The 25,402-nt window shown below is 34.3% G+C and overlaps 1 protein-coding gene across 1 annotated transcript in view; it reads right to left on the bottom strand.

Moving 5' to 3' along the window:
- Positions 1 to 1,808: 1,808 nt before the first annotated feature.
- Positions 1,809 to 25,402, bottom strand: part of hh (hedgehog signaling protein) — a 79,128-nt gene continuing 55,534 nt past the window's right edge. Inside the window, exons 2-3 of the mRNA XM_088256784.1 lie at positions 22,233 to 22,494; positions 1,809 to 4,006 (exon numbers count right to left, since the gene is read on the bottom strand). Of these exons, the coding sequence (XP_088112910.1) occupies positions 3,393 to 4,006; positions 22,233 to 22,494 (876 nt within the window). The 3' untranslated portion in view covers positions 1,809 to 3,392. The remainder of the gene's footprint in view (positions 4,007 to 22,232; positions 22,495 to 25,402) is intronic.

The raw sequence follows: 25,402 nt of genomic DNA, 5'->3' as shown, positions 1-25,402 counted from the left end.
TTTTCCAAAATTATTTGTAAGGTATATTCTCTTCATTAAGGACGTTAAGGACGATAGTAGAGTATTGTTTTGTAAGCAAAAATACGTATCAGACACAAGACACCAATGTGAAGACGAAATTTTATCAGTGTGAGGATTTATGTATACATGTAATGCTAAAAAATGAAAATACCATAAAATATCGGATTATTCCTATTTATTTATATGGCGTTATTTTTTCGATACTTAGTTTTTAAAAATAGTACAAGTGGTTGTGTATATATAATTATGTACATATTCGATTAAACGTGAAAAATAAATTATTAATTAATACTATACCTACCTATTCTTCGTGTCACTGGACTTAAAATCATTAAAGCAACTAAATACGTTATGTATGGATGCACATATTAAATTCTGTGTGCAACAGACAAAAATTCATCATCAGATTTGAGAAAAAGAGCATTTTAATGCTAAAAAAAAGTTAAGGCTTTGGTTATGTACATACATGTACTAATATTTTATTGGGCAAGGTATTTTAGTAAAATGAATATGCATGGAATATGCATTTTAAAGCAATTACGTTCTTTTTACTCTTATATTTAACATTATCACCTTTTAAATAAAGGGTACCTTTTAATAAATATTAAGAACAATTTTGCAGTGTGAAAGTGATAGAACTGAATATTATGAAACGGAATGAAAACTTTTAGATATATATATTAATTTATCGATGAAGAGATCGTCGGTATGTGTTTCAAGGTAATTTTTTTTAAGATTATTCTATAGCCAATATAAGAAGGTTGATCAAAAAAATAAATTGTCCAATGATGTGTTTAATTTTAATTTTAAAAATAAATTCAAAGTAGGTTTGTCATCAAATCACTACAGATATATAGTTTTTGTTGGTACAAAAACAAAATATTTGAATGCTAGAAATGTAAAATAATTCGAAAATTATATTTCAAATAGAATAACGAATCAAACTTTCTACTTGCAATAATTGAAACATTGTATCGAACAGAGAAAAAATCATTCAATCTTATGAAAATAAAGGCGTTTTTAAATACAATTCAATTTTTTTGTATTATTAAAACATATTTACGTTTGTAAATATTTCAGAAAATATTGAGTTGATAATATTATAAAATGAAAACAGATATTTTTTATCGGTAAATAAAGAATAATAATCTGGTCAAAATTATTGTAAAAAAATAATAATTGGCGTCGTTTGCACTTCTTATCAATTACCAGTTGATATTTAGGAAACTACAATATATTATTTCATATTTTACATATTTATATAAATAAAAATTTGATTCACATCTTTGAGTTTGATGACTACAAAATACTTTGTATATTCGGCCTTTTTAAATATAACTAAACAATGCTAATTACGTTTTCATACAAAGAAAGTATATCCATTGTAAATATATATAACTAATAATTAAAACACTTTACTAAATCCACTTCGATATTCATCTAAAATACTTCCGCATAAAAAATAATTATTGATAAATCCATAAGTGAATTGATCAAAGTGTTTTATATTTAAACGAGTTATGAAAAAAATGCTATATTAAATAAAGGTATAATATTCCATCGTCGCAGTAAGTATGAACAGTAGAAGCCAAAATAAATTGCTTTTTGCATAAAATTATCATTTAAATGTTTATGACATGTTGATCAATATGTTATGTAACAAAAAATTATTTCTGTAAAAAATTAGCTATTGTTTATCAAGACAAATTTCATGTCCGAAAAATACTGTTTTTTTTACTTGTACTTTTACTTACTTCGATTCAAAAGTACCTTTTCGTTATTCATTCTTGTATCTCTTTTTTTCCCTTCCCTATATTGTACATACGTAATTTGTCTATTTTACACATTTCTTTTGTCCCTTCGTAAAATCCCACAAAGTCCAACCATCGCTCAATTATTAAATTATTAATACCTATGTACAGTTTAAAATAACATACATCATTACAATTTCCAACGAAAACACGATTCTTTAACTCAACTATTGCTTACCAATTTACAAGCCATTAATTAATCGATCTTAGAACTACCAGAATAATTTAGAATTATATTAATTTTGTCACTTTACATAAAATAACAGTAATAATTCACATTTAAAGCGTGTTCGCAGTACACAAAAATTATATATTATAAACAAACGGAAATTATTATAGTTAATTAACTTACAGAGCAAATTGTGAATTTACATGGTGCTGATTAATCAATAGACACTGTTGTGATTTCATAAAATGCATATACTTATTCACATGTATGCAAAAGTAATGAGACTAAATTATAAAGCATTTGTAAATATAATCTATTTACATTTTCACAAGGTTTCATAATGTGTAATCTTTTCAATTCAGATACACAATTTTACAAGTCACAAATCACTTAATATTTCTTTAAGCGCAGACAAAAGGCGGCCTGAAAGTATTCATATTAGCGGACATTTTTGGAGAATTAAATAATAATAATAAAAAACAAATAATTAATATTCAGGTTATACTAATACTTGCAGTAGTTGTTGTTTTGTTCAGGAGAAGATTTCGTATGATCAAATATTTATTTATACAGTATTTCGATTTAAAGCTAGTGTTTTGTATTTCAGGGAAATGAAATATATTTTATAGTTAAATATAATGTATAAACATACATTAATTTGTGAGAAAACTGTTATTTTAAATTATTAAGTTATTAAACAGTGTTGTGCATTTTTTTTTAATTCGTACGTATAAGATAAAATATTAATATTATGTGATGTTAATTTAGTTATTCGTATCTCTACATGGAAACTTTCGTTCCCTTCATTTTAAAATACTATAAAGGTATTTGATCATACTAATCTAATCACAGATATAAATCACATTCATTTATAAAAGTCATATTTTTAATTTAGAATACTCGTTTTTATCCCTAAACGATATAAAAGTATATTCAATGTAAAACTTTACAGTGCTAATTACGTGTATCTAGTACCAGTAACGATTTGTAAGACAGCTTGCCTCGAGATAGTGTTGTGCGTAGAGTACTTGATTATAGAGAGCTTGCCCAATTTACAAAGATTTTAAAATGTACTTAGTAAATACCACTTTTTCTTAAAATCTATTGTGACATGTGTTTCGACGCATTCCGCGTCATTTTCAAACACCGTATGATGCGGAATGCATCGTAACACGATAGATTATAAGAAAAAGTGGTATTTACCAAGTAAAACTTAAATTAAAAAATGGATAGATTTTCAAATGTAGTTGACAGGACTGCAATTCCATATTCTAAATTAATAATACGAAGTGTGTTCAAATAAAAATATATAACGTCATTAAATAAAACAATCTGTCCATACTTCTGTCCGCGGTCGATACCGTCCATTATCGAAACTATATATAGTCACTTCACTCGTAGAGCATGCTCTTAGGGAGAATGTATCTGGCCACGGAATGTAGCGCTTTCACGTAAGGGTGCACTCCTACGGTGAGGGAGTCGGGGTGGGTCAGGCGGAGCCAGGCCCGCAGGGGCGCCACGGCCCAGTGGGCCAGGCGCTGGCTGTCCACGGCGGCGTAGCACGACGCGACCGCGCCGTCCACCACGACGGTCCCGGCGGCCGTGAGCGGCGCGTACACGCCGCGCCGCAGCACGCGCCGCACGCTCAGCACGCGCGCCGCCACCGCGACCCCTCTGGCTTCGTCGGGGACCTGCAGCTCGTCCCCGGGACGCACGCGCGCCGCGAAGGCGTTCTCCCCGCTGGCGCGCAGCAGCAAGTGCGCTTCCGTCGTCGTGATGGTCCGGTTGTTCTCCAGGGAGAAGCTCAGGAACCAGCGCGTGGCGGCCTCGTCTCTGTCTAGGAAGGTGAGCACGGGCGAGTAGAGCAGGCGGCGCGTGGAGGGATCGCGCGCCAGGACGCGGTCCCCGGGCCGCAGCAACCGCAGCGGCACGCGGCGCCCGCCCTCCAGCCGCACCACGCCCGCCGCGGGGAAGCAGCCCCCGGATCGCGCTGCTTGAGAAGATTCTGAAAAATACAAGAACTCAATGTTATACAGATGCAAATACAAGGTTTTAGAGCTTCAAGTAAAAATACAAGCATATTTAACCACAAATGCAAGGGCTTTGGTCTGTTCATCTCATAATTGTGACGTTTATCCGTTTAATACACTTATCATATTCTGTATTTCTGCACAATTATTTAATCTAATAAAATTATAGTTGGTTTTGCTGACCTAGCTTTGATCTTTCCCCTTCTAGACCCTCTTATTTCTTACTCAGTTCTCTTCAATGTAGTGACTGTACTTTAGTTTGAATATTTACAATTTGATCAATTCAAATACTTTTCAATGTATTGATTTACTATAACTAATCTGTTAACTTCTCAAACGAAATAAAATAGTAGTAAAGTTTTAAAAACTTAATTTTAAAATATATTCAAGAAAGCTAATGAATTATTTTTGCCAATCCAGTAATTTTTAAAAAGGATTACATATTTCCTCGGTCACGCGAATTGTCCAGTCTGCTGATATCGCTAGAGTGATGGAATTCAAGCGAATAAATTTTTAAGTGGTTTTTTTAATTTAGTAAAAAGCTAGCTGCGTTCAAAAATACAAAAATATTTTTCAAGAAAAAATGAAAAAAAAACATGAAAATTTTGTCCGTCTCCGTAGTGTAATGGTCAGCACTCTCGGCTACCCTTCTGGAGGTCCCGGGTTCGATTCCCAGGGGGGTTAAATAAATATAAGTGATTTTTTCACTGTATTATTTATTCAATATTACCCTGGACTGGTACCTGAAGCGGAGGGCTGATCACCTTTCCTTCATGTATAAAAGATCAAGATATAATAACACTGCGTTTATATGAAGGAGTGCCCTATTGGGGTGTGGATAAGGGTTTTATTAATTATTAAAATTTAGTAAGAAAAAATAATTAATAATGAATTCTAACCAATAATATTAAGTCAAAAGCGCAGCAACAGGACCACAAACCGCCTCTGACTAATTAAATAAATCTTTTTTTGTTTTTTGGTTGTTTTAAACTGCGAAAAATACACGATGGTAAACTCACACGCCGATTTGTATTGTTGACAGCTCGTGATAAAATTGCCATGAAGCACTAAGAGCTTTATTTGCACACAAAGAGAGACCAACATGGTTCCCAAAAGCTCGATAAAAAGTCTAGGAAATCGGACAATCCTAAACGCCTTAAACAGGTAGGATATTAAAAACAAATAATGGTGATGCCTTCTTATCTGCGTGGGTGACAATTGTCAGCAGATAAAGACAACTAATCGTGTTTAACAATTCCTCCATTCTACAGGTAGACACAGGTCCTTACTGAACGGGTGCGGGCTACATTAGCTCCCCCGGGAAAGGGATTTTATAATATTTTGTGTATTAAAAAATATTTATTTATTAAAGCATTATTTATTGTGACTGCAGACAGTTGGTAGAACTCCATATTGAATTGTTGGGTAATACATTCAAAATAAAACAAGGTTTTTGTTGGATTGAATTCTACATTTATTTATGTATATCTTAATACGTGACGCGTTTCATCTTCTCAGGACATTATCAAACATTCAGTTTTTGATAATGTCCTAAATAGGATATATAATATTTTGGATATATTACCCAACAATTAAAAGCATTGTTAACATTGTGTTATGCTAGTATAACACTCTCATTATCATTCATCGAATGATAAGGAGAGGATTTTATATTATTTAAAAAGCACTGGACCTTGTGTGACTCTTCAATTTTAATGACTACGATATTTATAAGAGAATAATGTATGGAAGTGGAGCATGGAGTTGGTCAAAAGAAGGATGAAAGTAGAATGCTGAATGCAGACGAAATACGATCCCTCAGACGAATGAGCGGTAAAGCGGTGTATGATAGATATTCGAACGATGAAATGAAGAAAGAATGCAGAGCTGAGATAAGCATTTTCGGTCAAATTAAAAAAAAAGGTGTCTTGAGATGGTTTGGACATGCGGAACGAATGAGTGAGGAAAGAACGGTAAAACAAATTTATTAGGCGAATTGAGTTGGAAACAGAAGACCGAAAAAAACTTGGTACGATCAGGTATGTCAAAAACTTGAAAGCGGTCAAGTCAAGAGTAGGAATAATCGGCGGGCATGTATAAGGATGTGCATGAATTTAAAAGAGACGAATAATGTTTGTAATGACAGAGAGGTGTGGTGTTTTATTCTCTCTGCCTACTCCTGCAGAAGCGGCGTGATAGAAAGTTAGTAGTTAATAGGAGAATACAATAAAAACAAAACACAATATTCGCTTTTATTCATAATAAAAATAAACACTGCATCTGATAATATTTTTATTGAGTTATATTAAAACATGGCGGTGTGTGTGCTGTGAATCATTTAGCAATAAAACTATTCACCATTATATTAAATGCTAAATAGTCGTTTTAGTCAATGTTATAAACGAGCAATAAAATAAAATAAAAAGAATCAGCTGAAAATCGACACCCACGCTTCAAAAAATTGAAGTAAATATTTGTCCAATGATTTGAAAGGTAGGAATCAATTATTACCATAGTATTATAAGTGGTATTATACAATGATTATGGAGATATTCGCAAACACACAATTCATTCCACCGGAGATCACCGGAGAGGTCACATGTCCGTTGACGCCCTATTTTCTTAAAGAATTTAAACATTGGATTTTTTTGTTTTAAGAATATATATATAACGGGGTAATATTTTCCTTCGTAAATTGGGTGTAAATAATATGTAAAGTGGGTGTATAATAATAAAATAAACAATGTGTTGCTTTGTAAGTACCTACTTAATAAAATGTATAGGTAGGTACCTAGGTATTTTATTACATATATATATAAAATAATTTTACTATTTTTAAAACCTCTTACCTTTCTGTAACTCTTTTCATTTCAAAAACCATATAATTAGTTCGAAGAAAAACTTATTTTTTCAATGCAAAAACGGTGTTTTAGGAAGAAAAAAAAAACAAATACGTTTTTACGTACGGCGACAGGCGCCGCGCGCCGTGGCGTAGTTGGGTAGACGCTCAAATATGAAACTATCGTCGCGGGTTCGATTCCTGCTAATTGCAAAATAAATTCACGAAAGATTTGTTTTCAATTGGTCTGGGTATATGTGATGTATGTTTCACATTTACCTTCCCTATCCTTTCTATCCTACCTGCAGAAAAGCCTATAAAAGAGGCTTTGCGGGTTATTCCATTTTTTTAATTAATATATTTTTTTTAATAATTAAGTTGCGACTTATCGAATGGACGTTAAAAATTGAAAGTAAATATTCATATAAGGATTTCAAACCTAGGAATCGATTATTACCATAGTATAATAAGTGGTATTATACAATGATTAATGTTTAGTTTTATTCACCTTCTATCTTCTTAATGTCCCCGGGAAATCATCCGAAGAGGTTGTAGCATTATTGACTGTGCAATAAACATAAACGACTCGGTCGTAACGTGAAGATGGGGAGGGCATGGGATGTGTGAGAACATCCATAATAACAAAAAACAATAGAAAGCTGTTTAAGAGCTTTGTAAGAACATACACGAGTACATCCGACCTCTTCTGGTATTCCATTATGGATAAAACTAAAATCTATATCATTAATCATAATATTATTTTAGAGTCGAATAAGTTTTTAGACAAATAATTGCATTTTTTTGTATGTATTCACATTATTTAAAAAATAAGATTTTTTGTCAAAACGATGTACGATAGATCGCTTACTCCTTTCAAGAACGTCATAAGTAAATAAAAAACTTGATTTTTCAGGAGAACGTTTTTAAAGTTTAAGCCACTTACTGAACTTTTTACTGTACAACAGATCTTTTTAGGTAAAGGTTTTTTCTGCATTTGAAAAATATTAAGTATATATTTTTTTTTAAATATTAAACAATATCTTTTCTTCAAATGCAAAAACAACAATTTCTGCCCTGCAGTGGGTAAATATTAAGTTAAAAATATGCCTCTTTTGCTAGGATATAGTACATTTTCTGGGCATTCCGAAAACATGTACAACCGAAAATTGACGATTTTTGATTTATGACGTTCTTGAAAGGAGTGAGCGAGATGCTCAAATGGTGATATAAGAGAATAATGCTAGGCTGAGATTTACATAAACGATAAAATTAAGAAAGGTGTGTTAAAATGGTTTTGGTGAGTAACGAAAAAACAGACAAAAAAATTAAGGGAAACGTAGTTGTTTCAGGTTGTATGTAGAGACAATGGAAGACAGAAGAAAACATTCCACGATCAAGTATTTCAGTTACTTGAAAGTGGTCACGTCAAGAGCCGGAATAATCAACGAATATCTGAGGAAAAGCATGAATGTGGAATAGGCGAAGATTGATTTTCAAAGACAGATTGGTGTGACGCTCATTTCTCTCTGCCTGCGTCTGAGGGGAAGCAGTGTGATGGTTGGTTTGAAAAAAAATAATGTAAGCCTTTCCAATTCCGCGAAGTCAATAATACCACATAATAATTTTATTAAAATACAAATATTGAATTAAATTTTTCGAAGTTGGATTCAGAATGCATAAAAAAAGTCTGGAATATTTGGGTACAATTGAAAATAAAATTCCAGAGTGTCATTATGTTACCTGATTCTGCTCTGTTTAAGCATATTATGTTCAGTACATAATAAACCAGATACACAGTCTGGTACAGCCTCAACATTTCACCTTTGTCATGTAGATTAATGAAATGGAATTCGATAATGTCAGAATATTAATGCGTCCGATAACAATAGGAAATATTTATGGAGCGAAGCATTTGAGGTTCCTTGCAGTCAAATATGTAGAGCATACCTTATTAAATACCTGTTATTTTTAATTACATACAATATTGCAGCGAAAATAAACAATATTGCAATCTGCATGTCGAATTAAAGTCGTGTTTTTGCAGGTTTTACATTGTGTTCTTAGAATATATTTATACCGAGTAAAATCACGATTACCACATCTCATGTATACCAAATTATCGCTGTCTTCAAAAAAACCCATACAATCGATCAATACTTGTTGTCTAACATTATACCTACAATCTTTTTAATGCGAAAAAAAGTCACGGCTTAGTTAATCGTGAGTTAGCGGATTTATTACTACATTACAGATCACCAATCAGAATCAAAGCTCTGTTATATGTAACTATAATGTAATAATATATACGTCTGGATTTTTTTTATTTTATACGAGCCCTCGAAGCCCTCTCGGCGCAGATCGTCGACGGTCGGGAATCTTCGGCATCTGTCGGCTGGCTCGTCCTACCAACGTAGACCCATAACCTGTTAGCTACGTGAGATGAGCTTTCTGCGTTATACTATTATCGACACGTGATGATGCGGAGATTGTCGGTGGGTACTCAGCGTCCGAGGAATATCGAGTTTACAGACCATTTATTTTACAGCTCATAAATTTTTAGCGAATGGGTTATGATATTTAAACATGTTGAAACATATTTAAAAAGAAATATTACGAGAATTGATGTACGGTGAACTATGGCCATACTGACAACAATAGCCTTGTCACGATACAGTCGATAAGTATTTACAACACAGTCGAATTAATCATGATAATAGTGTAGCAATAGGTTAAAAATACGTCGAATTTTTATGCTTTTTATCGTGGAAAATATATTTATGTTTTGAACTGACATTTCTTGGTGGAACTGTATTTTATATAATAAAATAAGAACTTTATACTTTTATCCACATTTGTTTTATTTGACCAGCCTGATCACTGGTCACTTTTTAAATGAAAAAAATATGGAAAAAACTATTGTGGTTGTTATTATCGAGAAAAAACTTTTTCATGGATATTAATTGATGCGGCACACGGAAGGATAATTTATGAGGATATATATTAATATTTCCGTTTAGTTTTACAGTTAAGTTTAGTTCCTATCCATCAAATGTTTTCCGAAGTACGTAGGTGCAAGGATTAAGGCTTCCTTCTTACTGCGAAATGTTTTAATTTCTTTATACCTTTATCCCAATTTTCGTTGACAGGATATTTTCCGACCGAATGCGTGCTTCGAATCTGGCAAATGGAATTAAGGAATCGATAACTACCTCGCTTTGTCCTGGAGGATCAGAGACAAAGGAAGGGCTTTGTTACTTTCCTTAGGCTTAAAGCGGACAAAGGATATAACAGGTGACTTCAGCCCTTAAAACCTCGCGGTAGCCTTTGGCTGTTTCCTTGCTTAAGTAATTTTACGAGGAAATAGCGATATCAGACGAGCGTGTTATTACAAAATGAACTGCCTTACTCACGCTGAATTGTTTTCTCAAAACACTTTAAAACGCAAAAGACATGCCTGTCATTTAAAATAATATGAAAATTGAACAACAAAAAAAGATGGCAATCTTTGACTCGTAATATGTATATACTATATATTTAAAAAAGTAAACAGAATAGAGGTGGAATATTGGGCATAATCGTGAATGTTACATACAGTATAACGTGATTAATAAAAACATCCAATGTTTATATTAAGCGCTGTAAATGCCCATATTACTTCTCAAAAAATTGTTAAGATGAAATATAATTGTTAATTATATTTCATCAATATCAATAAAAATCACGATAACAATCTCTCAAGAATTTTATTTAGTTTTAGCACATACTCAAAATATTTTCAAGAAATTGTCGTGATATACCAATATTTTATAAATCTATCACACAATATAATAAAATAACAACAACATATTTTATTTGACCAGTGACCGGGTTTCGTCGTTACCGACAAAATCAGACTCGTAACAAAACCCAGTAACTGGTCAAATAATATTTGTGGAAAAAATATACATATTTTTTTATTTCGTTATAATAAAATGCTGTTCCACAAAGAAATGTCTGTACAAAATTTAAATCTTTCACAAAATATTTTTAAAAAAATACATTCATCTTAAATACGTTTGATCCTTATTTTTTCGCTTTTTAAAGAGGGTTGGCCATTTTTTATTAACAGAGATATATGGCAAAAAAAGAAAAATTGATTGTCAAATAATATTGTCGAGAATAATATACAAATTCTACACGGTGGAAGCTATTTCGAATTAATCACACATTTAGGCGTGCACAATGACTGATTGTTTTTTTGCAGCATCCGACTTTCCACGTCGTAAGCGCACCTCGTTAGATTACCTAAAAGGTAAGCGACTTAAACAAGAGAATTGAAGATGGCCGCCCCCGCGGCCTACCGGAGCCATGGGAAGACGCTGATGAGAGTATATTCTTTATCCAGTATATTAGCGAGCAATAAAAGCAACAATCAATCAGACTTAGCATTCAGATGACTTCATCCGAGGAACTCTCCTAGAGCATTCCTCGTCTCCTTTTGTGTCGTGATTTATCTCCGATGGAGAAGAAGTGAAATGTTTAGAAATGCAGTAAAACCTCGATATAACGGACCTCTATTTGAAGAACTATTTCTGATTTAACGGATTAAAAATCCGGTCTAATGTAAAAAAATAAGTCCTGTTAACACACTGACTGCCAGTGTCAGCCACCAGTGGAAAACACAAAGCATTTCCATTGTTTCTCGTCGGCCACCGGAGGCTGACACTTTGTACCTTATATTGTCATATAAAGTTAATATAAGGTACATTGTGTCAGCTTCTGGTGGTCGACGAGACGTAATTGAAATGCTTTGTGTCGTCCACCGCTGGCTGACACTGGCAGTCAACGTGTTTATATTTAAGCATATAAACACGTCGGCAGTCAACATATTTTTATGCTTAAATTCAAGTAACGCCGCATGTAATAATTTTTTTGGGGAAATGATAATCACAAATTAGGTATCAAACTTGATTCCTTTTTCAATGCAGGATTACCGATCGTAAGCGCGTTACTTGACGACGAGTGTCCGAAGACAATAAATAGAATTTTGTTTGTGTTTTGTATTGTTTATTTTTATCTAAATACAGTGTTCAAAATTAAAAAAAAAAGGTTTTTGATTTATCTTAAACCTATTTTTATGTAACGGACTTTTGGCTTTAACGGACACCCATTCCCCCTTAAATTATTCCGTTATATCGTGGTTTTACTGTATCGCTTCCGCATTGTACGTAAAACATGAAATATGCTTTTCTTACTTTACGTGGAACGCATCTGTGAATTCTTTCAACCAATGCTACATAGGCTTATCTTACTTTGATTCGAAACGTTTTGTAAGTACCGAACATAAATCATCTCGCAATTTTACGTTAGTAAAATATTTGTTTATTGCGACAGCTGGACGTGTATAAAATGCTATTTACTAGCGGTTGTGTTGTTATGTTTACTTGAATTTATTTACGAGTTTATATCATCAGCACATATTAACTAACGAATAAAATATATGTTTAAAGAATCGACAAAGATTAAAAAAATAATTAATAAAGATTCAAGTCCTTCATTAAGAATTTGAAGTAAAGTCGCACTTATCATTACCACCATTCAGCTTGACATTAGATATTCAATAATCTACAAATCTATTCCGAAAATTAACGATTTTGGTTCTAAACTAATTTATTCATATTCTTTTCGATATTATTATTATTATTATTTTTTTTTTTTGACATCTCATCAATCTTTTCGATGTTTAACAAATATTTTCCAATTATTTGTAATTATTTTATGTGATTGAAAAGTAATCGGAAAGAAATATGCCACGAGAAAATGGTAAATCACTAAATCCATTAATTTTCTTGGAAATTTATTAAATAAAAACAAAAGTTTACAACATTTTGAGTGTGTCCAAAGACTTGTTCACAAATCTGTATTATCTCCAATTAGGAGTTTTTTTTAACATTATTTTTGACATCTCAACATACATGAAGAAGAATATGTTACACTTATGTAAAGTGATCACTTAAATCAGTCTATGACGGTCGTGAGCCCTGTAACTGCCCAGACTTCCATATTCTTCTTCATCCATGTTGAGATGTCAAAAATAAGGTAAAGCAAAAGTTAATGACGGGTTTACAAGGTCGCAAATGTTCCGTTTCCTGCAAATCGGGGGATTGCACACTTCTCACCATTGGCTGTTACCTGCGCGAGCTGAACTCGAACCCAAGCCCCGGGGGTGAGCAACGCATCTCCTAACCGCTGGACCCTCCCACCAAACACCTCGACCAGAGGTCGGCCGTGGCGAAACGGTAATATCATATCTCCGAGAGAAAGACAGAGATGGATATAAAATGCGGTGGTTCTTTAACTTGGAGGAATTTCAATTTTTAACCATCACAAAAAATAACTTAGATATATATTATAAAAATGAAAATAAGCACGACACATGTGGAGCCCTGATAGATTGTTATAATATTCGTATATATAATATATTGTCTGTTGTCTCAATCTTGTGGATTGTTTTTTTTTTATTTATATATTTTCTTTAGTGTTTGTACCCTGCTTATAAATACAACGTAAATTACAAATAAAAGATTAATAGTGTTTTCAAAGACATATTGTGGAATGGTTTGCAGCAGCAAATAACACCTAATAGCTTAATGTATTTAGTTGTTTTAATTATATTTTTAACTATGTAATAAATAATGTAACTTTTTGTTATTCTTTTATTTGATTCGTTTCAAAAATCGAATAAACATATGTTTCGGAAAACGCCTCTTTTATTTCATTCGTTTAAAAAATTAATGACTCGATAATCAAAATTACTACTAAATCTTTAGTTCAAAACAAATCTCACGTATATTTGTGTTTTCCAAACACACTCAGCTATAGTAATAAGTGCAGTAAAGCTTCAGTTTTAAAAATAAACGAAATCAAATAATTTTGACAAAGCTTTGAAATTTGCAAGCTTTCAACCATTTTCGAAGCACAGCAGTCCTAAGTATTTAGTAGGGCTTTATTTCAAACAAAAAAGGTCCCGGAACTCACTTCATGTCAACCTTTTTACTGAAAAAAATATAATGAGATAATATATTCAAATATAGTTTGAATATTCATTATCATCAATACCATATTTTATCAAAATGTCGAATTATACAAGTAAAGATTGTAATTACGTAAGTAATATACGGTAATTAATTTATGTACTTATCAACTGATTATTTTAAGGGTACTATGATCTCAGTGAATTTACTAGACTTCCATAGTGATCCAGAAATATGGGGAGATCCTGAAAATTTCAGACCCGATAGATATTTGGATGATGAAGGACTCATTTAAAAAAAATGATCCATCTCTTCCTTTTGGAGCTGGTAATTATCAATATTTTAATTTATTTCAATGTATTATCTTAGTCAGATTTATTTTAACTATTGTATATGTATATATATATATATATATATATATATATATATATATATATATATATATATATATATATATATATATATATATATATATATATATATATATATATATATATATATATATATATATATATATATATATATATATATATCTCACGAAGTGCGCTTATCGTCAATAAATCTGGGGATGCGATCACAAAAGTTTGAGATGTTCGCATTCCCATGGCGATTCCGAGAACCTCGAAGTCCATCGGCCGGACATGAGGAACGGAGGGAGGGCGCGGGCCGAGGGGGGTGTCATGCATATACACAGGTACCATATACATATATATAAATATGTGTGTACATTACACAGACACACGCGCAATTACCGAGAGGGGGGTGACCTCCGAATCTGGCACGGAACTCTCTCGTGTAGCGCGAGGGGAAGCGAGACGGCAGGAGAGTGCACGAGAAGTGCACCGTAATGAGAGAGAGGGAAGACGGTCACAAATGGAAATGGGTGGAAGAGTATGGGAATCGTCGATCTCGATCTGAGATTAAAGGGAAACCTCATAAACCTTCGGGTTTTCACCAACACATCCACACTTACTAATATACTCACTTGCAGTCTGCTCTGTGCATTCATATCGAGTCATTCACACAAGTAATAACAAATTTTCCGAAAGCAAAGTATGTAATGGTGAAATTTTTTGGAACATAAGATGAAAGATATCTATCTATAAATTAAGCGCTTGAATGTGGTCAGATCAGGAGTCGGAATAATCGGCGTGTTTGAGTGAGAAGATATATGAATGTGGAAGAGGCGAAGATAGTATGCAAAGACAGAGTGGTGTGGCGTTCTATTCTCTCTGCCTACCCCCACAGAGAAACAGCGTGATGGTTAGTTGGTTGGTTAGTTATTTTAGATATCTATCATCAAACCCTCGTCGGCACCCGATGGTGCATAGGGCACTGCATCGTACTGACGCACTGTTATCTTGATCGTTATTTACATGAGTGCAAGGTTATCTATCACTCTTGCGCTTCAGGGACCAGTCCAGGCTAATATTAAATAAAAAATAGAGTGTAAAATCACTAATATTTATTTTCACTCCCCCTGGGAATCGAACCCGGGACCTCCAGTACGGTAGATAAACACGGTAACCATTACACCATGATAATATAGGGAGCTAAGTGAAGCAGAGGATACTAGTTCGTCCAAGGAAAGGGTCCGAAAAGTTAAGAGGAAGGACCTTCAACCTAAGGACGAGGAGAGCTGACCCCAACAGTCTACAATGACGATAAGTTGGGATGGAGCCAGGAAGAAGAAGAATATTTTACCTTCTTTTTCTTCTTTTTCTTCTTCTTCTTTTTAATGACTTTTCACCCATCTTGGGTGTTATAGCCAGTGTCGAGTTATTATTTCACCTTCTGTTAAGCCTCTAAATGACGAGCTTTTGAAATATATGTATACAAAATAATGTTCAAATATTATAAAAAATATGTTTAAATACATCTAATAATTTATTACACTTTACTACTTCAATTAATGTAAAAGATTGAATAACTGTTATCATACCATTAAAATATACAACATGCATACATTAATAATACAGTATACAGATATACACAATGGAACAAAACTCGTTTAAATTGTTAGGAAAAATTTATTTACGATGAGTAAAATATGTGATAATAAGTTGTAAACGAAATGCCATTCTAAAATGGGTGACTTTCAATTCGGAACAAGTCCAATAAATTATTTTTAAATATGAACGCAGGTTATATGTTACTAAAAGGTGAGGTAAATGGGGATTTTTCAGGTTATATGTTACTAAAAAGGTGAGGTAAATGGGGATTTTTTTATTTATTTACTGATTTGGCGTTTGATTTGTAGAACTCCATTTTAATTTATGTTTTAATTCTTAAATCAAGCACATATTTTTTGAGTCTACTAAGTTGTATTTCATTAAAAAAAAACACATAAAAATTGTGAGGATTTAAAGAAAACTCAAACTGTGTTTTTAACCACTTTTATTTTTTGTACTTTTCTCCGACCGGTTTCGACAAGAACCTTGTCATCTTCAGGGACGGACATGTACATATCCCTCCATTACATGTCCATAGAGTACAAGTTTATCCCTGAAGCTGACAAGGTTCTAATCGAAACCGGTCGGAGGAAAGTACTAAAAATAAAAACGGTTTAATATAAAGTTTCGGTTGTTTCTTATTAAAAATAAAAATAAAATAATGTTGAACTTGAAGTTATGCAACACCGTGTATTTAGCAAGTATTGTGTGCGGTTAGACACTGTAAGGTCCGCAGTGAAAGATCACTTTAATCACTCAGTTTCGTAATCATCGAGCGCTGTGAAAAGGGCACTCAGTAGTAGGTTCTACAAATCGTAAACGTCAGATTGACAGCGTCCTCTCCCGCGTAATATATCCACGTCCGTTCCGAAGTGTGGAATAAATAATGCGAGGTGTGCCTTTTACGGTAGGTCTTGTAATAACGTGAGGCCTTTTATCTTAATGTATTTATGGCATTTCCTCTCCGAAAGACGTTTTATATTTGTCGCTCATTTATTTATTCCGAGATAGCGGCGAGACATCATGGGAATATTCCGCCGGAGCCTGGACGTGGACCAGCGCCTGAGGGAAGATGCCAGGGCTTCTCAACTCGACAACTTTTCTCAACAAATATGAGAAAACACCATTTACTGAACTTACTTAAACTTATTCAACACTACAGTACTCTGTGAATCAATTGAATAAAAATATGTGGAAAAATTGTAATCAATATTTTATGATATGGATTCAAGTTATGGCATTTCTTGGTGAAACTGAATATTTAAAATAAAACCATAGCTATACACATTTTTCCACTTTTATTTTATTGACAGTTAATTGGGTTTTGTCGTTAATAACATGATCAGACCACTCTGATGTTTTATTATACAATATTACATTTTAATTATATATTTGTATTACTCATTAGTTCTATTTTTTTATTTTTTATTTAAGGTACGTAATTTACTTATTGAATAAGGAATATTAATATCTTTTAAAATTGGTACATTATCCATAGTTTTGAATTAGGATCATCCTAAATTCCAGTTTTATCATAATATTGTTAAAAAGTATTTAATATTAAATACAATATTTTTTATTCAAACATACCAAACATATTTTTATTTAAATATACTCATTTCACTCCATCAGTACTAAAAAGTATTCAAGAATTCGATTCACATTGTAATACAAATAACTATTTTAACAATAATGAGTAAAATGCGTAAAAATGTTTGTAGCCCTATCATTTTGTATTTTCCAACAATTCTTATTTCAACAAAAGTAATAAATCTAATAATTCAGATTTATAAACGTATTAAAATAAATAATGTAACTACGCAAGTCTTGTTCCCTAAATTTGTTAGCACTTGCATGAAATATGTTAAACATTAGTTTTCATTCCAAAATTCATTGATTCCATTTTTCTAACTGCTGAAAAATCTATGACACTGTTTTAGAAGTCTCGTTTTTTGCGAAAGAAGATAATTTATTTCGATACATAAACATTGAATAGCATCGTTGGCCGCGGCCCCGCGTTTTAGTGGAACTGGATTATAAAGCAGTTGGCTGAATGCCTTGGTTTCTTTCATATGGAGGAATGTAAGGCAAGGAATCAGGCGGTGGACCAAAGCCGCCTGCGCGGCGGGGGTGGGGGCGGCCGGTAAGGGCGGGGAGAGGGGCGCATTGTAGAAGTTATTCCGATTTGATTACGTTTATTTTTTCGAGAAAAATCTTCAGGAATGGGCGCCTCCGCGATGGTATCAAGAGACCTCTATTAATAACACCCGGCTCGCATTAAAGGAGACGTTTATTCATATTCACATCACCATCGTGTCCCAACTACAATTATTTCACATTTTGACTCGGTTTTTATGCTAATTGCATGACAAGTCGTATTAAAAACGAAACTAAAATTCCTTTCCAGAGTGACCAAAAATATAAAGGAGATAAAAACGCATTTAAGAAATTCATACGTGTTTTAAAAATATATCTGTATAACATACAGTCATCTTTGGGATCAAAATTTGTATTTAAGTAATTTTGCGATTTCTGGAAGATGACGAAAATTCTAGTAACAAAGAACGGTATTTGTCGAATTATAGTTAATAAGATAAATTAATAAACGACTACTTTATATCAAAAAAGCAAAACTTATAATGGAAAATATTTAATGATTATAACATTAAATAAATCACCTTAAATTGTTACCCAAAATTCTTGTGTCATTTATAAAAGGTTTTAAAATACAAGAAAAGCATTTGGAAGCGAAGATTTATTGTGAATTATAAGGATATTGTGGTATGCTTGTAATATTTTACAAAATGAATGAAAAATTTTGTAATTCTTTTAAATATAACACATTAAAACTAAACAAAAATCACACCCGAATGTCAGGTAAGAAATCCTATTCATTTTCGAGATTTATGCGTCATTATGGGATCGTAAAAACACATTATTAAGAAAAATTAACCTCCTTAAAAGCAGTGTCTACCTTCTACCTTAGGATACTTTCACTTCAGTCGGTTAAAACGAGTTACCCACTAACGATATTTTGGCGGCGAAATTATAGCAACGTTATTTTATTTATGCAAATTCTTTTGTTTATGGTTTCCCAATGCCGCTAGCCAGCCTAAACCCACTCACACTCGATATTAATTTCATTTAAAAATTCATAGTTCTCACAAGCGACAAATTGATGACGTATTAAGTATATTTTGCAGCTGAATGAGAAAATTAGCGCACTTTATTGGCAATACTTCTAGTGATTAGTGCATTCAAAGTTATTATATTTCCATGTGACGTTTAGCAATCGTAAATATATATATAAAAATATCTATTAAAATCCGGGAAGAAGGCAAATCTAAACTGTTTTATCATCCTACGTTTTGCCACACATACTTTCAAAAGTTATAATTATTTTATTAAATGGTCGAGCATGTATTAATATGCATACACAAATTGACTATTGAGTGGTCGCTTGAGTTTAATTGATCGCTATCTTACATCCCACTCGTTTTTTTTAATAACTGAATATTACCACTCTGAATCCGAGTAACTCATTTGCGGAACTGCAATTGAAAACGTTTTGATGATTAACAAGTTTTATTTAGGTACCCGCTAAATGTAGATAACATCTTAATAAATTAAAGACAAAAAACTGCCTACAGATAAAACTCGCAATTAAAAACGTCAGCCAATCACGAACGAATGGATTACCGAAACCGGCATAATTTATTACTCATTCGAATCGAAGACGTCTCGACAATTAATTAAATTCCACCTACATAGAAATGTGCAATAAATTACGTCGGTAACAGGGGCCGGTCCGACAAATTGACAGGCATTACACCGAGATCATTCCGATCGGACATAGATCAAGCGCCGATCCGAGAGGGAGGGTATGAGAGATCAGAAACGCTGTATAGTAGGGGATCTCCGCGAACGAAGTCGGGCCAATGAGTTCACTAAGAGAAGCGGCGCGCTGGTCGCCCATTGGCCGACTGCGCACCAGTCGGCGCGCCGAGCTCTTGGACCACCGGGGTAGTTGGGAGGGTCCTGGAAGACTCGCTTCTCCACCAGACCGGGCCACTTCTCCCCACTTTAACGATCGACATTCATCGCGATAGAATATTGACTTTTGTCCATTAATTCGGCTTCTGCTCGTAATCCAGCACCTGTAGAACTACGCGGCGTATCGAATAACGTATTGCGCATTGTCAATATTTGCGTCCCGAGGATGAGGCTCGGTATGTAGGCTCCGTACGACCGAAGACACCGGAGCGGGTTTGCGGTTAAGGTGCGGTGAGGCTAGAGGTCAGGCAGGCCGGCGCAAGAACTTACACGGGCACGAATCGTCGTAACGAGCGGATTCGATGGCCCGAAACGCGGCGTTTACTGATCCGACGCTGAAATTTGTAACGCGTTCCTAGAAACGTCCAAAGTGACCCGAACCTCCGAAGAACGACCCCGAAAAGACGACGTTAATGACATATCCGACTAATTACAAGAACAAAAGCACGTAAAAACCACGGACGCATACTTCCACAGGCTCCGACAGGTGATTCACTAACACGCGTGAGCGGCGGTCATCAAGCCTCACGCACACTTCCGCGGGTGTAATTTAAAACTTATTCCATACAATGAAATGGTAATAAAGATCTGTGAATACGTATTAATTTGGGCGTCCGTTTGTATCATTGGATGTACCCTGCGAGTGTGTTCGTTCTCTAGTTGCGCCTGTGTGTGCGCGGCGTGTCTGGCCACTCTGTATCTGTGTTCGTTAGCCCGACGAGCGGCGCTCACATTTATAATAAATACCGGTATTAAATAGCACCACAAAAAATAACAGACGATTTTTTCTTTTGTGCGGTGCCGATACACTTTATAGTAACGAGATTATGATCGAGTTTGTTGAAACGAGAAGAGTTTACACAAGAAATCAAAACAAAAATTACTGGCGTGAATCCCGTAGACACGGTCAAATTAAAACGAGTACCTAAAACTACATTTTCTAATACGTAACAGCCAGCAGCAAACAATAATAATAAATATTTAAAACAGGTACCCTATTACATTGGAAACGTGCGGATTTATCATGCTCACTTTACAATGAAAATTATAGGAATACTGAAATTAATTGTCTGATTCTGCTTGATAGGTGTGTAATTGAAACATCCCACCAAATTAGTACTAAGCATTTAATGCCTCATACATGAAAGGGGAAACACTGATCCGAGTTTAGATACGGCCAAACGAACGAAGGTCAGGAAGCAATGAGGTGGGGAATTGTAATTTGTTGCGAGCAAGGGGTGAAGCGAAGGGCTACGACCTGAAAGGTGTAAGCCGATACCATGAAAGGTAACCCTCTTCAGTCCTCCTGCGCTCCGGGTATCAGGGCGACAAACTTCTTCCGGGATGTGGTTTGTGGTGAGACACTTTCGCACGCTGGGTACATTTACCGAGAGAGTGAGTATGAGTTACATTCATTATATTAGGTAGCATCGAGATAGTTATCTACTGGACTCACGATAATCTTTATTGCTGCTATAGTGGACTTGTTTAAAGCACAGCAGCAGTTTTCATCGTGTCCAAATTCTTCACAAATCTTGGTTTTTTCCACATAGGAGTTATTATTACAAGTCTGGGTGTTAACAGGTCTTATGACCTGTCATAGGCTAGCAATCTAACCATAGATAGCTCCAGTAAACTCACATGTACAGTGTCATAAGATTAATCATGTATGAAGGAGTTCCAAAAAATTAGTAGTGTGGTTGTCAATCGTGGGTAGAATGCTGAATGTTGCATGTGTGTAAAGTGATTATTGAACCAGCCGATGGTAGGCACTGTAAATATCCAGACTTCCATGTTCTGGTTCATCTTTGTTAAGATGTCAAAAATGTAGAAACGGTTATTAATTATTGACAGATTGAGTAAAGTTCCGACAACTCGAAGAATAATTTTTAATTACAACTTACAATAAACAATAATCTCGTCCTACTGACTGTATATGGTAGTTTCGGCCTAAGAGTCAAAACCCTGACTTGTATCTAAGCAGATGAATGTGTGTCCGGTTGTGGTCCCGCGGTTAGTGTCGCATACTCTTGAGTCAGAGTTTCTGGGTTCAAACTCACTCTACCTTAATTTAATACCTATTTTTAATAATGAGCCGCTTAGGCTCACAGAAATAGTATAAAATTGAAGTATTTTTGTAAACACAGTAGTCTCTTGCTGCGGCCGGCTTAGGTCGGATAAGCGAAAAGGTTGGATAACACGGAAAATGATAAAAACGACATTGAAACATGACACAACAGCAACATAAGTAAGAGCAGACCCCCATGTCTGCTTTTGCTTGTGTTGCTGTCCGCTGCTATCCTCAGAGTCTTTTTGCTTGAAATACTAAATATGTTGAACGTACCTGACTTAACACTACAGTGAATGTGCGCCCTGGCCTCGTAGTACACCCAGTCGAAGCCAGCCTCGACGGCCAGGCGCGCCAACATGCCGTACTTGGAGCGGTCGCGGTCGGAGGTGGTGACGTCCACCGCGCGGCCCTCGTAGTGCAGCGAGTCGGGCGCCAGGTGGCCCTCCTCGTCCCAGCCCTCGGTCACGCGCAGGCGCACGCCCGGCCACTGGTTCATCACGGAGATGGCCAGCGTGTTCAGTCTCTCTTTACACCTCTGCAAACAAAACAAAAAATTAACATCTCCTATACACCATGTGGCCCGGATAAGGTCAGACAAAGTAAGACAGCCCGACTCAAATACTATCACAAAGACAAAAACAATTTTTTGACATCTCAACAAAGATCCATGGCGATTACCTAGTTCACAATATTATCAGGTTTTCTGCGTCCTATGCGCCCATATCATTTCAACTGTCTTTCCTCTACCTTACAATTTGAATGAGAAAACAATTTTTTTAACCCCTTAAAAATCAAACCCGACACCTCTAGCATAGTAGCCAAACGCCGTAACCATATATTTTATTATAATATTTTGGAAAAGCATGGCATTCTTCGATTCATACACGAAAGCTACAGCTTAATCTGTAAAGCGTCTAACTCCGTCAATAGTAAGGAGTAAAATAATCATCATTAGGGCATGTTACCGATATCCGAAATTCTTGAGAAAGAAGTGTATCCAATTTTATTAAATATAATTGTGCACAAAAACTGAATCCATTTATTCTTTATCTGGTTTAAATGCATGACGATTTTCTGTCATTAATAATGCAGAAAGTTGCATACGTATTTCTAAAAATATTTATTCTATCAGACACTGGATCATTCACCCTATGAAAGATATATCAAAATTATAGGTGAGATGAAGTATCTATCGTTTTTATACGAAAGAAGATGGAAGTGTTGGATCGTAAGCCCTAGGACGCTCAGACTAACATCTTCTTTCGTATAAAAACAATAGATCGGTACCTCATCTCAAGTTAAGACACCTATAATATTGTACAAATAAATCTGACCAAGCCCACCCATCTCTATAACGTATAACGCTAACATGTCGTAGCGTAGGTACCAATTGAATCGCGATTTCACAGGTAATCTCGGTAAGCCACCGGAACATTTAATAAAACGATTCAGCAGCTGAACATTCGCCATAAATTATCTACAGTCTGCAGCTCCATACTGCCTTCCCGTGGGCGGGCCGCGTTATCATCCAGGCTCCAAAAACCAAACGATTAAATTAAATTAAATTCCAGATGGAAAAATTATTTACTTAATTTTGAAACAAGACACGAAAGTCATAGGAGATACAAGAGAAACATACAAATAGTCAATCGTGTGTTTTTTCAAAAATTCATATTTTATTTTTGTGAAAAACTCATACAGTATAAATAAATATCGGTACACTTCCAACTAATGACCTTTGCCCATGGTTTGATTTTTTTGTTGTTGCTATTTTCAATTTCTACTGAATATAAATAAATATTTTTTATTATATATTAACTGTTTAAGCCCAGTAATCAATAGCCCGTTTCTATAAACCCAGGTCACATTTTACGAATTTTTTTTTTCTTCTTAAAACACCGTTTTTGTATTGAAAAAAATAAGTTTTTATTCAAAATAAACATTAGGTTTTGAAAAACAAAGAGTTAATAAAAGGCAAGGAGTTTAAAAATAAATACATAAAAAATGCTTTTTCAATAAATAGTTTTAAAGAAAGTCTAATTTCAATACTTATTCTAAATTACACTATGTCAGCCTTAGAACAATTAAGTACTATGTATTATTTTTTGACATCTCAACATAGATGAAGAAGAATATGGTCTGGGCATTTGCGGGACTTAAAAGAGACCGTCACAAGCCCCGTAAATGCCTAGACTTCCATATTTTTCTTCATCTATGTTGAGATGCCAAAAAATTATTTTAAAAAATAACTCCTAATTGGATATAATCCAGATTTGTAAACACTCTAAATGTTGTAAGTACTACATATATACATATTTTATCTATAAAATCCAGTAAAAACTTGTCTATACCAAATGCTATAATGTGAGACGATAGTTCCATGGGGCTCTATATTGCAGGTAAGCAATTTGGTTCGCAGCAGGACGCGGGGTGCAGAAGGGAGCTAGGGGCGGCAGAGGGGAGGGTGCAGGAGGGGGTAAAGGAGGCTGTAATGGCTAACGGAAACGGACAATACCCGCGTAACGAATCAAACATTCCATGAAAATGTTTTCATAAATAATGGAATTGTTGGCGATATTGTTACCCTGTTAAAATTTCAACATTAAGAGTTAAATTCGCAGAATGTAGCTATGTATTTCGTTTGATAGGATAATCTTTTAAAATATCTCCTAAGTTAATATGGTTTAATTGAATCTTTGGTTTGAGCTAAAGTTATTTTTTTAAACATTGAATGGAATGCGGAGCCATTTTTTTTAAGAAATTAAATATTTAAGTTCATAAGAAATGTTAAGAAATCATATCTTTTTAACCGTATTTATGAATGGTTCGAGTAATTTTGTTAATAATCGGTCACAGCCTACTCTAATCACAGCACTAAATAAGTACCTACTTACATTTTAAGAAAATTTAAACATAAAGCATCGTGAGTAATCGTATTTAATATTATTCTTTTGTTTTTAATTATGTATTAAAATAATTTCGGTTGATGACCCCTGAAATATTACAAAAATCTGTTAAGCGTATGTAATAAACTTTTCCGCAGTGAGTTTACTCTGTCACTATCGACTATGATGGAAAACCTATTTTATACATAATGTGTTACGTCCACACAAACAGCAGTTGGGTCCATTAATTTTATTCACCAAATAAGTCCCGACGCCAATATTCTTGTATTTATAACTCAGTGATTGATTAAATACCAAATGCACGTCTTTTAGCACGACAAATACTGCTGATAAATATGATCTCACGTGTTCTAGATATTCAACGAATACATTATCGCGTAGACAGGTAAAATTGTGTAGGTAATAAATTGTTGTCAGTTGTCACAACTCTGAATTTGATACGCAGAGAAACAAAGAGACTGCAGTATTGTATTTCGAGGAATATTAAGAAGTATATCACTTCACGTGTTCAATGCTCGCTCAATGGACGCAGCGTGG

This window comes from Brachycentrus maculatus, unplaced genomic scaffold (genome assembly GCF_059751285.1).
Source record: "Brachycentrus maculatus isolate JH-2025_06_01 unplaced genomic scaffold, ASM5975128v1 h1tg000066l, whole genome shotgun sequence".
Taxonomy (NCBI): Eukaryota; Metazoa; Arthropoda; class Insecta; order Trichoptera; family Brachycentridae; genus Brachycentrus; species Brachycentrus maculatus.
The sequence above is the reverse complement of the archived record's forward strand: the minus strand, read 5'-3'. Positions and strand labels throughout refer to the sequence as shown.